Source organism: Triturus cristatus, chromosome 6 (genome assembly GCF_964204655.1).
Source record: "Triturus cristatus chromosome 6, aTriCri1.1, whole genome shotgun sequence".
NCBI lineage: Eukaryota > Metazoa > Chordata > Amphibia > Caudata > Salamandridae > Triturus > Triturus cristatus.
The window spans coordinates 897,162,890-897,176,861 of NC_140589.1; the positions used below are offsets into that span (position 1 = coordinate 897,162,890).

The 13,972-nt window shown below is 46.0% G+C and overlaps 1 protein-coding gene across 1 annotated transcript in view; it reads left to right on the top strand.

Moving 5' to 3' along the window:
- CNKSR3 (CNKSR family member 3) overlaps positions 1-13,972 on the top strand; it is a 161,154-nt gene that overhangs the window by 106,902 nt on the left and 40,280 nt on the right. The window contains exons 7-8 of the mRNA XM_085611537.1: positions 1,238-1,297; positions 11,284-11,352. Of these exons, the coding sequence (XP_085467663.1) occupies positions 1,238-1,297; positions 11,284-11,352 (129 nt within the window). The remainder of the gene's footprint in view (positions 1-1,237; positions 1,298-11,283; positions 11,353-13,972) is intronic.

The following is a 13,972-nucleotide window of genomic DNA, read 5'->3' on the forward strand; positions in this document are numbered from 1 at the left end:
GATGGGAGAAACTTTCAATGTTGAATGGGCATCGCGTGCCACCACTCCTGATTCACAATGTACTCACAGTAGCTGTCTAGTGATGGGTTGTATCCGTGGCGGATGTCTCTCCAAAGTATGCAGTGAGGGCCAGCAAGAATAGCTATCCTTTGCCTCCTAGTCTTAGAAGGCTGCAGGACTTTGTCAAGAGACGGCCGGGTAGCAGTAAATTCTGTGCATCATTGTTGTGTGACTCGAATAGGCAGAGTTTCATGCTAGTTACTCAGTTGTGGTGAGATCAAGATTATACTTCATCCACATTTTTATAGTGCATTTAGAACTGTGGATAAGGAATGATGTAATTGCACAATGACCTTATACAGTGCTCCCATATGGTTTTTGTCAAAGGCTGTCTGCATTGGAACAAGGCAGGTTCATGTAAGGCATGCTAGATCGTTCTATGAGTTTGCTTATCTGAGCAGGCAGGTAGGCAACTATCTAGGCTGTCCTGGTGCTGCGTGTGCTTGCCCTGTGTTCGCTTATATTCTCTTGGTGTAGGGCTTGACTGTGCCACTGCGCTCCTTTTGTATGGACTGATCAGGTGATACCAATTAGTATGCAGCAAAGTCTGTTTGTTTTGAGGTTTTGGCTGTTTTTCAATGTGATCAGGCCACTCGGTTTAATCAGAAAATCGCATTGATCATGTGATCTGATCATGTATATTTATACTGTATTAATGCGCCAGTACTTGTGTCTGTCTGTTTAGTTCTTTAGCGGGAGGTTTTGTGAAAGAAAGGAAGTGTCTGTATAGTGGCTTGTTGATTTGTTGTGTTGTGTGCCTTTCCTTCTATTATTGTGGATCTGTTATATCCTGGTTCGGAATCTTGAAAGATGAGCTGTGAATGCTCTGGAGTTTGAGAGAACGTTTTATGTGCACAGCATTTAGCATTTTAAGCTTAGTCTACCGTGGGTCAGTTTGTTACAGTATCCCGTTTAAAAGTTTAAAAAATAAATATTTTACTACATTTTATTTTTTTAACTCAGTACATTTGTGTTGCATGATTCCCATAAAAGTTGCAGTTTTTTCCAACCTGTATTTTCAGTTAACCTAAATTGACACTGAGTATGAATATTCTGATCAGTCAGGTGTCTTGTCTTTTGTGTATTTATGCTTTGCGTGAGCGACTTGTCTAATTAAGAAAAGTATTTCATTGCCTTATATAGCATTGATCTTGTTGCGTTTGTTTCCCATTACTAGGGAATGTATATCAAATCAACATATGATGGCCTGCACGTCATTACTGGGACCACAGAACATGTAAGTAAATGAGTGAGATTTATCAGCATTCACTTTTTTCCTCCAGGGGCTGGAGAGTGTATAATTTTTTTTGTTTATGCAGTTTATCATAACCTCACAGGCAATGCTTGCTGCACAGTCCCTGTTTCCGCTACCAATTTCTTAGCCTCCCCATATGCCACCATTGTGCAGACAGTAGGTAACCGCTATGTCTGTTCATTTATGCCTTCAACGTTTGTTGTATTGTGTGTGTTTTGAAGGTGGTGACCACTTGTGTAAATGCCTGGTTGTGTGATGACCATCCCTGGCCATAGAGGGCTGCCACTGAGCGCCTGAAGGTGCTCCTAGCATATGATTGTGTATTAGAGCTCTTGGTAGCGAGGTTGTTGTTGGAATGCCCAGAAGAGTCGAAGGAACGTCAATGGAAATGTTCTCAAAGGGGCAACCTCGAGGTCTGATCATAGTTCTTTGTGGTAGAGTGAGCACACATCACCAATACTAAGGCCTTGGCCAAGTATAAAACCAAGCCTGATTGTTGAAGATGTGTTTACTTATATTTAACAGATGGAACTTATCAAACACGAAAACACAACAGTTTATATATTGCAAGACTACGCCATGGTGGTCAAAAATGCATGCAATTCCTTCATGATGATGAAGAGGAGGGTGATGATTTTAGGCTTCACGTACATGCTAATGTTTCCAGTGATACTGAAGGCAGTACCTAACGGATTCCCTCCTAGACAATACAGTGCCGGCTCCGAGCACAGGAAGCTGCCTGCTCAAGTTAAGCAGTGTCTGGAGCAGGCTTGTCTGACGATCATATGTCTGAAAGACTTGCACAGACTCCCTTGGCTGCCAAAACCATGATTTGAAACTTTGGAATTTCTTGCTTAAAAGGCTTTCGGTGTTGAAATGTATAATAGTTTTTTTGCTGTGTGGTAAAAACACGAGAATAGGCATAAAGATGTCAGATGGTGCCAGTACTTATGTTTACCCAGGCAGGAGGAGGGGTGGGGGCTGTTAGAGATGCCTGCTCCCTGCCCCCCTTTTCTTCTCTCTTTCCATTATAGTTAAAATATATTTCTTTAACCTTACTTTTAATTTTCATCACTCATCTGTTTGTCAAAGAATGAGGGGAATATTGCTTCTGCAGTTGAAAGCAAAGTTAACGAAGGTAGATGTGATGCACCAAGGGGAGTTCAAATGGTGGTTGTAGATTGCCGTATCTTGGTCGGGGTATGGAAATGCCCGGCCCAGTAGGGGGATGCTTCGTCTTGGGACTTTAATTACTGCGTGCACGAAACACGTGCTGCTAGAACACTAGTATCGGAACCACGACATGGAGAAAGTTAGACCCTAGATGCCACCCGAGATAGGTTGAAATACCTGAATCGTGGATATAGCCAAGGTCCCGAACTAAATATACATTAAACACATGTAAAGTTAACGGTGTGGCAGGCCCAAATTAAAGGTGCAAAATCCATGCACACTCTAAGCTTGCACACACCGCATTGCTTCAAGAAACCCATATCTCCAATAGTGAGGGGAGAAAATCCTTAAATTGACAAGCAGGTTTACCTCACATGTTGCTCGGCCTATGTCAGAAAGGTGCTTTCATGGGTTAAATCAGGGTTTTGATGGTGTGCATTAATAAGATGGTAGGCCTGGCGGCTTGATACATATCGTTAAAGGCTAATTTAGATTGGGAACCAGTGGCTTTGATAGGTTTCTATTCTCCTAATGTCACACCTGCCCAATTCTTAAACAAGATCTGGTCTCTGTAGATGCACAGATCTCACTCGTATGTAGGAGAGACTTCAGTTTTCTAGCCACTCCAAATGGTCGCGTTTCCTCTCCTCCCCGGCAGTTCAAATGTTAAGAGTAATAAAATAGTTTAGAAATTGGAGAAATAACTGAAACTTGACAGACTCCTGAAGAGATACACATTCAAGCCATTGAACATACTCCTATTATTTACCCCTTTCAGATCTTCCTATCAGATGAGATATGTTCTAGAGTACTCCTATCTTCAGCACAGTTACAATGTATAGCAAAATGAATGGTATAGTGCAAAGGGCTGGAAGCCAACTATTAATAAAACATATTCAGAACTACATTAACTACGGCTGCTTGACTTGGAGTAAACCTATTAAAGTGATATAATTGTCTAAATTAGTTACAATTTTGAAGGGAAGCTGGTCTATTTATGTCAAAAGAACAGGCGCGAAAACAACATATGCACCTGAGCTTCCGCTTTGGAGTATTGGGGAGATTGAGGAAGTGGTATATCAGCTTCCTGAAACTACAAGGTCATAGCAGCCTAGGCGGTAGCTCTGCTGCCTTAGCCAATAAGGCTCTGCTGTATAGGGCTTTGAATTGGAGCTTTGTAACTTTTCATTTTCTGATCATGCTCTTCCCAGGTAGATTGAAGATATGTTACTAGTAATTGAGTGGGAAGCACATAAAGCAAAAAAGCCAGAATTTAAAATTTGCAAAAAGAAATGGGTGTTTGAAGGAAAGAGAATCGTTTTATACATTTAATAAAATCATAGGATGCTAGGACAGGTTGTGTATTCCAGGTTCTTTCAACTATCTGTAAAACCTATGGCTCTCTATCCGATTTATGTTTTTAAATGGCTCCTATAGTGCGAGTCCATAAGTCATAACTTTTCATGGTGTGCTTGGTTCAACTAGGTTTACATTCACATCCTCTTTGGATCCATTTCTGGATGCTAGTGCATTCTTTCTCATTGTTGTCCTTATTCTTGGGTAGGAAGGGTTGTGGTCAGTATTTATTTTGTGGAACTGGTCTTTCAAAGCCAAGATATCAATGCTCAAACAGGTTTTTGATGGAGATGATCAAGGACTATATTTTCCTGTCTGATTTGTAGGTAGATGTTTCTGAATTTGTTTTGTTTAGTATTTGGATAGTCCCCTTTTCTTTATCGGCGTAGCTGCTTTGTGGTTGCTTTGAGAAAATAAATACTATTTTTCCATTTCGTAATATTTATGCAGAATTCATCACGTTTTTTTACGCCACGCACCTTTTCCTAAAGGATGGGTCTGTGATTGTGTGCTGTAGTCAAGGGGAACAGCGGACAGAAATTGTCAACAACAATGCTGCATATTAGGCAAATTCTAAGTCATTCTGATGATCCCGTACAAAAAAAAATCTAGGTTCCAAGAAATATGTCTCTGAGCTGGAGGTGCCCACGGGAGTTTTTGGATCAGTGGGGTTTTGTATAGGATATTGCTAATTTAATAGGAATAGGGAGTTGTGTGTTGCCTAACATTCTCTCCAAAAAGTGTTCTCTCGCTTTGGTGTTTCTTAGAAGCTCAGGGTTCTGCTTTGTGCTCAACTTGGAACAGACCCAACAAGACCCCTGAATCCGAGAATCCAGGCCCAATACACGGAATTGGCAAAATTTGAAGTTAAACAATAAAAATGGTCCCTTGGGGATTTTAGCTGGATATAGTCTCTCATAAAAGCAAATGCATTCTTTGTGCCAATTAGACAGCGAGATTTCTTGCCCAAGTAACTATTGTTGACAACCTACTTTTATGCCCCAAAAGTGCTTTGGGAATATAGCTGCAAATTCTGTTTATGGTCTGGGGTAGATACTCTGTTCCGAGCTGTAATTTGTGGGCATTATTTGTGCTGAAGTGCCCTAAAATTTAGGAATTGTAAATTATATGAAGCTGGATGCTTGGTGTAAATTTTTCACTTAGAAAATGTTTAGCCTATTGGCATACACCGCTTATTATCTGGGCCCTCTGGATATGTAGCTGTGGCACCCGTCAACATTGTAATGTTCAGTAGATTTCGAGAGTGCAGAGATGAGGTTGAGTTGCAGTGATACAGTACTAAATTGGTTCTTGTGTTGTCCCTGGTTCCTCCAGTAATAAATATGTAGCAATTCTTTGTTTACACTCTGGAGCACCTAGAGGCATGCTTTAAGTAGTGTGCCATTCAAACTAGATAACTGATTTTTACAAACGAGTTTACATAGTGCATTTGGCCTGCAACTGTAATGCATCTCTAAAGATATGAAATCAGCCACAGTAATGTAGTCTGGCATGTAAGCTGTAAGTGGGTATATCTGATAGAGACATCTAGCCGCCGATTCTTTAACTTGGAATATCCCCAGGAGTCAAACTGGATCCGGAAAACTTTCCCTGCAGCAACACCTCTGCGCGCTGGGGGGGCTGCGCCATCCGCCGCCGCCCTGACGTTGTCCCCAGACATGACATCAGTGGAGCCATATATTCCCCTCCCGGCACGCTGATGTCCGTTTTCTTCTTTTTCGCGTTCGAACGCATATCCTGGAAAACCAGCAGTGCCCTGGTTTTTGGGCCATCTCGACACCGTGTGTGTCGCGCGGGGGGAGAGAGACCGTGTGCAATGCCTTACGGCTTTAAGGTTTGTGAAGCCTGTGCGTGTCATATGTCTGACACTGACCCGCACTTCATATGTATGTGGTGCCTCGGCATGCACCACGACTCCAAGGACTGTGACGCATGTCAACGGATGAAGCCAAAGTCCTTGAGGGAGCGCCGCATGAAATTGCTGGCCGCACGGCTGTCCGGTCCAGCTCCCTCCCATCGTCTCTCTTCTTCTTGGGATCGGGCTCGAGCCCCAATGGAGGCCTATTCTAATGCACTCCAGGCTTGTTTTCAGTCGCCCCCTCTCCCTAGTGCGTCTTCGAGCCCACGGAGCTAGCAGGCACTGTGGCCGGGTCATCGTCTGCGTACGTTTCCCTGGCACTGGCTGTGTGTGTCGACTCCGATTCCGGAGCCGACGCAACGCTGACAAGCCAGGGCCCAGAGCACGGCCCTCCCCGTCGTTCAGTGCATAGCCCTGCAGGGCTCCCTGCTCTGACGTCAGAGGCGAAGCCAGCCTCGAGGGCTTCGGCGCCGGTGACGCCGACCTCGGTGCCAGGTACTGCCACTGCCACACCCCCCCCCGACTCCTTGTACGGCTGATGGTCTCCCCGGCGGCATCCGTTAACGCTGGTGCTCCCGTGTACGCCTCCTCCTGTGGATCCTGGGGCTTCCCTGGACTCCCCTGATCAAGGGGCCAGGGTGCAAGTTCCTTGTATAGCCTGGCCTTCCGGTCAGTCTCTGCCTTCGCCACTCCTCATGTCCAGTGGTATACTTAGCCTTAAACCGTCTCATACTGATCATTTGTTATCACCTACTCGAATGGCAACTGAGTCTAGTGCTGCCTTCGCGTGAGCTATTCATGGGCGGCTGCTGTGCTTGGCCTACAACCCCCTATGGTGCCTCTACTTTCTGATCCTTTATTGGATCTGCTCAATTTGGACCCTGTTGAAGTAGAACCTTTGCTACCCTTCGGGGACTTGCAATTTGACACCCTGCGTGGCACTTGGTCCAGACCCTCTTCGGATGACCCGGTTGATCGGGCTATTGCCCGTAGGCACCACTCGGCACCAAGTGATCCTCTTTGTCTGTTTCTTCACCCGCCTGCTCAAGGCCTAGTTGTTCAGGCAGCTTTTCATTTGCACTCCCCGCACTCTTTACCATTGTTACCTCCCACGAGAGAGTCTCAGTGGCAGGATGATTGTGGCTGCAGGCTTTTCGCCTCCTCTAGCGCAGGCCTCCGAGCTTTAAATACAGCCTGTGTGTTTGCACACGCATCTGCCGATCTTTGGGACTCAGTTGCTCACCTTCTCCCCTCTATACCAGAAGGGTCACATACGGAATTGCTCTGCATTCTTCTGCATGGCGCAATTTTCCCTTCAGTCTTCCCTGGATGCAACGACTCTATGGGATGGGTCCTAGCTCACGCTGTGGATTTACGTCTCCATTCTTGGCTGCATGACAGTCGCTTCCCTAATCATATTCGGGATGCCCTCAGGGATCTTCATTCAATGGAGTGGATCTCTTTGACCGCCATGCAGATTCGGCGGTCTCCCGTATTTTGTCCGACATGCATTAACTCTGGTTGCCGTGTTCTCTGTTATTTTCCGGGACCGGCCCTGATGCACAGGTTGGGTTTCGGGGCTGGTTACTGTTCACGGCTGGCTAGCCATTTCTCCGTTTGTTCGGTGCAGCAGATTGGCTGCTTCCTTTATTTTCAGTCCTCTGACTGTGTGCTTAGCCCAAGAGGACACCCATACTGGTTTGCCTTACCCTATGTGGGGTATTTGATGGCATTCGGTTCTACCGTTGTCTTGGTACGCTCCTATGGAGTCTCTGAGCAGAGGTCCTGTTCGAAGTCACTTGTCTCTTCCTACAGGATTCCTTGTATAACTTGCCTTACTGCAAGTTGGGTTGGTCTGTCTGTATGACATGGGGATCTGGCGTGGGTCCCGTGCCATGTACTGTCTATCTCGCACGTCTGGTGCACCGCCTGGTTGTGGCGGTTCTTTTTGCAAACGGCACCCTGTTTGCCGCTATGCGGCCTGCTTATTGTTGTTCCTTCTTGGTGCACTTGCACCTTCTGGTCCTCCAAGCTACTGGGTTAGCAGAGGTTGTCTGTCATACGTGTTGCCGCTTATCCTGTAGCAGTGTCCTTAATCCCTGCTTTTGAGGTCCGCTTATCCTAAAGCAGTGTCATTAATCCCTGCTTTTTCCGTATGGGCATTTCCAAGCTTTGCTTGAGGTTCATGCTGTACACTCTCCGATGGGTGTCTTTTTCTTGGATGTTCGCTCCTTCGAATCGGGGACCTTTACCTCTGGCCTCACTTTTGCCAGGGTTGTGCCTCGTTTTTCTCCCACTCTGTCTTGCAGGGGACTCTTGTTGGGTCACGTTTTCATTGTTTCAACGTTTTCCTCCTGCTCTGGCTCCCTTCGGTGCTCTTACCCGACGGGTTCTTGTATGCTCTCTCCTTCATACAGTGTCCTTGGGTCCTGCCCTGGTCTACTATTCCGCCAGTTCCTAAAGTGTCCGGCTGCCTGGTGTCCTTTTTAGGCTGCTGCTGCCTTGCAGTTTGGTGCCTCTGGGCTGCTCTGCTACCCTACACGAAGTCCTTGCGTCCTTCGTATGGCTCCAGTGGCCACACAACGTGCTTGGGTTCCTTCCTGTCTTCGCTCTGGTTGGTAACGCCCCACTGCTTGTAATCTGCCTTCGCATATTATGGCACCATCACCTGGTCATGGCGTGTCTTCTAACTTCCGTGATACCGGCATCTTGCACCATAAATTGGCATTTTGCCACTTATGTCGCTCCTGTCTTACTGGTGCCGGCTTCCACAGAGCTCCTTTTGCTGTTGTGCTCTTTAGGCCGGTATGCGAGGTCTCTGTCCTACCGGCTGCTGTCTCTCACGACTTGGCTGCCATCTGCATCTACAAAACTCACCATATCTGGGATATGGTTTCTTCTCCATGCTGGCGCTTTCAGGGTAAGGGGCAACCTATTGCCTCTGCTGTCCCACGTGCAGTTGCAAGTTCCTCAGTGTTCTTTCACACTGTTTTCTTGGACGACCTGTACTTGTTTAGCCTTTTGTCGCCACTTCAGATCCTGGAGATCTTTCCCCCTCTGGGTGGGTTCATCTCCCTCTTTCAAGTCCTTAACTTTCACTTAGCCTCAACCCACTTTCCATAACTGGGTTCTTCCCTGCTGTTCGTGACCGCTTCTATTGCCTTTGCCTCCCACTGCTTCCGCTCCCTTTAGAGCATCATGCTCTGGTGGTTACCTGCGCTCTGTCCTCCTTATGGTGATAAGTCACCTTATGGACCCCAAAGTTCTTTCTAGAACTTCATGGGATTCAGTCGCAGACCCGCCTCCTCTGTAGGTATGGCTTTGGTATCTATTCTAAGTTAAGGAATCTGCGGCTAGACGTCTCAATCAGATGAACGAGTTACCTTTGGTAACGATGTATCTGGTAGAGACATAGTCGAGCCTCAGATTCCTTAACGCCCGCCCGTCCTTCCCGTTCTGCGAGGACCTTTTCAGGTAGAGACTTTTCTATACTCTCCTCCCTTGGGGTGGCTTGCTCTTTTGCAGGGTGATATCCTCTCACTCCAACACAGACTGACTTGTTCTGTTCATAGATCATGTGTTCCTTCCAGTCCTTGGCCTGGATAGTAGGATGTGAAATCTATTCACGCTTTTTCCCACCATCCCGCTTTCCCCTTCTGCATTGCCTTTTGGTCTTTGCCACCTCAGCAGCCTTTCCTTCAGGTCTATTGGCTATGTACATTGTGGATCTTTGATTGGGATTGCGACGTCTTGTGGTGAATTCTCCTTAATCTAGTGTTCTGGACCTGTTCTCCTTCACGGTTTTACTTTCAGGATGTGGACTTTCTATCCTCTGCCAGGCTGTTTTTCCACATTCTTGTCCCCATTTAACGTTGATTGAGCCTTCGCTCTTGCGTGGTGGCTCTTCAGAGCACTGCTCTGTCTCACCTGTCAATTTCTTCATCATTTTTGCGCACTGTTTCCATATTCTCACAGTTTTTTGGTGATGGCTCCGCGTTTTGACGCGGAAATGTTTCTCCGCCAAAAACTGACTTCAGCGTGCCAGGAGGGGCATATATGGCTCCGGGGACAATGTCAGGGCGGTGCCGGATGGCGCCGCCCCCCGGCGCACATAGCTACTGCTGCAGGAAAAGTTTTCCGGATCCAGTCTGATGCCTGCGGATAGTCTAAGTTAAGGAATCTGCGGCTAGACTATGTCTCTACCAGATACATAGTTACCGAAGGTAAGTAACTTGTTCGTTACAAAATGTGCCCTGAAATCAACAGTGGGTAACCAGCATTTCAGCGACCTCAGCATAGAGGGTTGCGTGTCCTCCTCTACGGTTGCAGCCCTTCTCCTGGCACAAGTAGAGTCCGTTGCTGGCACATCCTCTGCTGAACTCTGACAGGAACCTGGCATGTAAAGGCATAACATGGAGGAACTGGGCGCAGTTAGGGTAAAGATAAGTCCATCTACTGTGAAGAACGGAGTGCCCTGACCCTGCTGCAGGCCAACCACTGCCTTCACCGCAGAGCTGCTCGAGTAACACTGGTTCTTGAGGAGTGAGAGAAAGGGTGGTGGTGTTTTCTGCCCACCTGTCCTGCATTTTCCACCGCTCCCCCACAGCACTAGATAGTTCGACAGGGATGTTTTAAGTCTGGAGCAGGGGTAAATAATTGTCATTGGATGGCGTTGAACACATTTTTTTAAGAATTAAGAAAAATAAACATTTTACCAGTTAAAACCCTAAAAATTTACATTTGAAACACTTTAATCCACTGATGTTCGATTACATCTCTCACTTATGTCAGTACACAAGGGGCACACCAACATCACAATCTGATGTGACCCGCACATTTCCAAGGGCTGAACAGAAAGCAATGTCCTTCCCTCAGCCTGAGTGATCAGCTACCCTGAAAAGAGTGGGCCATCTTTGGGCCATTGGAGAAAGTATTCTATTGACCGAGCCCACTGGGCCTCTTGTCGACGGAAAACTTGAAATTTACCCGACGTTAAATTAGGCAGGTGGGCCCCCCGTTTGGCAAGCAGGGTATGCGACAGAGGAGCAGTAGCCAGTCTCCCACACTAAATCAGGCCCTTGATTTTTTTTTTTCTCGTAACTATATATATTTAGATTGTGTTCTGGATTACCCTATTTCTCTACATAATTTGTGCATTTGTAAAATGTTTTAAATGTTTTTTTTTTCCAGTTAATCTTTCCAATTTGTAGATTTCGGTCAGCTGCACCAGTTTGGTACACGCTTTGTTCAATGAGAGTTGCAATCCCACGAGGTCATGTACTTAGGAAACATTTCCCATTAACATAGTTCCGAAGGTATTTATTAAAAATGCTTTCTTAGGATAAATGAGTGCAGAAAAGTCCCCTTCGTCAGCATCATATGGGTGGGGCAACGTGATTAATCCGTGTATAGAAGTTTGTTGTCCGATATTAAACTACATCTTTGTAAAACATGTATGTCCGTATGGAATGTCAAGCTAGTTCACTATATGTTCTGTAACCGGAAACCATGCTGACCTAGTTTAACTGTTGCTGTTTATTCTTTCTTTCACTCCCTGTAGTCCCCGGCTGATCGATCTCGGAAAATTCACGCCGGTGATGAGGTGATTCAAGTCAACCGTCAGACCGTGGTAAGTAACAAACAGGTGTCCCCTCGGGGCCTAGTGTTTCCATGTGAGGCGCCACGAGGCCTGGGAGCTGGAGCGATGCTTCCAAAACATCTCGCGCAGCATTTCTCCAGCGCGCGCGCACACCTCGCTCGCGCAGCCCCCGGTTATTTTCCTCGCTTTGCGTCCCGCCCTGGGGGTGGAATGCGTGTTCAGAGAGCTGCCTTATCGAAGATGTGATGAATGCAGCGTCTACCAGGGGTCAAGTGTCAAGCACGCATGACTGATGAGGTACTGCGGTTTCCCAGGGAAGGTATTCGTAGTCTTTAAAAAAATGTTTTTTTTAAATCAGTGCCTAACATACATAATCTTAGGTTATATTAACATCCGCGGAGCTTGGCTTAAATGACGTCCTTCCTTCTTGGCGCTATAGTAGTGATCCCAGTTAGAGATCCGGAAAGGGAAGGTTAAGTTCATCTGCGAGAAAAAAGGTGGCCCTTGAGTTTTCCTGGGAATCGGCAGTGATTATTGAATCTTGGGGCTGCAAGTGCCAAACATCAGCTGCTTGTATTATTTACCATAAAGTCCCGGCCACCAGTGTAGGAAAATCTAATACATGAACTTTATGAGCACAAAATACGCTTGAAAAACGTAGGTCAAATGGGCTCATTTGTATACAGCCGCGGTATAGGGGTCCACCAGGCTGGGATGAAAAAACTGGAGGGGGTGGGAGTTCTCAAAGGGGCGTGGCTGATGTAATTAAGGGCACGGCTTAAAACCACTTAAACTAAAAATCTGTGCTTAGAGTGTGCTCCCTCCACTGGTATTTGCTCCTTCTGTCATTGCATCCGGATATATAATACAAGTAACATTAGACCTCCAACAAGTCAGAACTATTGGCTTTGTCAGTGGTTGATAGTTGCATAAGATAAATAAGCAATACATATAGCTTCTGTGTATATAGTATTGAAAATGCTTCCGTTCTGACATGAGCCTGTGCAAGAACTATAAATTACATCAAAGGCAGCGAAGGGTGGTACTGCTGCAGAATTAAGATTTTATTTTCACCCAGATGATGAGGGCAAAAAAATGGAGAGCCTGATAGGGACTCGTCTCAGCACCTGCTTGTTAGAACTGCCGGTGCTGAGCCCCGGCAGCACCTAGCACACTAGCACACTGAAAGCCTGGCGTTGACTAATTTGAATTAACTGCAGAAGCAGATGAAATTCTGTCCATGCTACTTGTAAGCAGTGCTTAATTTGTGCCTGTGATTTCCGGTCCTGGGCACCGCCACTTAATTGTCAGCACCGGCTCTAGAGGCAGTCCAGCACATGGTGGTGCTGTCTTTTTAAATTTGAGATACACACAGCAACCATGTTTATGAAGTCAATATACATTGAAAATAAACAAATACCAGCCTCCCATGCCATTATTATAGCTTTGTGTGGCCTGCAATAGTTTGAATTGTCACACTTGTAGGAGTGCGATAGTTAGGTGTTATGTTGGATCTGTCATTGGCAGGTCTGGCAGGGTATGGTTGCAGCAGGCTGCAGTGGCCTTCTGTGAAGGGCCCTGGCACTTAATTTTTTACAAATTAAGCACTGCTTGTAAGGCTTACCTCGGGCAGACACCTTTTACTCCTAACCATCTGTATTCATTCAGGCAGACCAGACTTACCTTTTAGTTGCCAGATGTATTTGCCTCTTCCACTAGAACCTGTGCACACCGTGTTTCCAAAATACCACCGTCGTCTTTGAGCCTGTAATGGTTCCAAGCATTCATTTTATCTGGGTCTGTAATAATTGTGATATTGTTGTTCGCTGTAATCCCAGAGAATGCAACATTTGCTGTCTTATAAGTGTTTTCTTTGAAAATTGCGAGAGAATGCCCTCCCTTCGTCGCTGTTTGGAAATACAAGTGTGTCCTTCCTTCCTTCCGAGGTGAGGCACGATGTAAACACTCTTGGAATGGAACTTCAGGCCAATAGATTGAGACATGAGCTGATCTTGATTTTGTCCACAAAGCAGAGGCATTTCTTGCGCTTTTGATGCATTCGTATTTGAAATTAGTCCTCTTTCAGTTCTACTCTTGTCATGAAGTCACTCTCCGTTGCAAGTCTTCTGTGCATTTCTTTTTTCAGCCTCGGGTTTTCACGGGTCCCCTGTACATGTTTAGGATGAGAACATGTGTGAAGTCCTACCCTCTCTTTTGCCTCCATACTTCTTCTGTTGTTCATGTAGACAAAAAACGCTGTTTTTTACAGGTAAATTCAGGGTTCCTGTTTTTTATTGGGCCTCGTTTTGGTGCGTGTTCTTTTGTCGTTTGTCACACAACAGCCTTGCAACACTGAATCCACAAACCCACTTGTGGGATGCGATATTCCCCATTTGTGTGGTAAATTAAGTACTCTCCCTCTGGCTTGTGTGGTCTGTTCGAGAGGCCAGAAGTGGCATACTTTGACAGCCTCTTTCATATGCCACCCCTGCCACTGTACCTTTCTGGCCCTCAGTATTGACTTGTGGACTTGTCTGCCTCTGTGTCATGGGCTTCTGTAGGTAGCTTTGTCTCGGATCTTTAAAGGCTCTCTGATTCCTTGGTCTTTGGGTGGAGTTATTGCCTGTTTTTTACAGGTCGTAGATAGGCA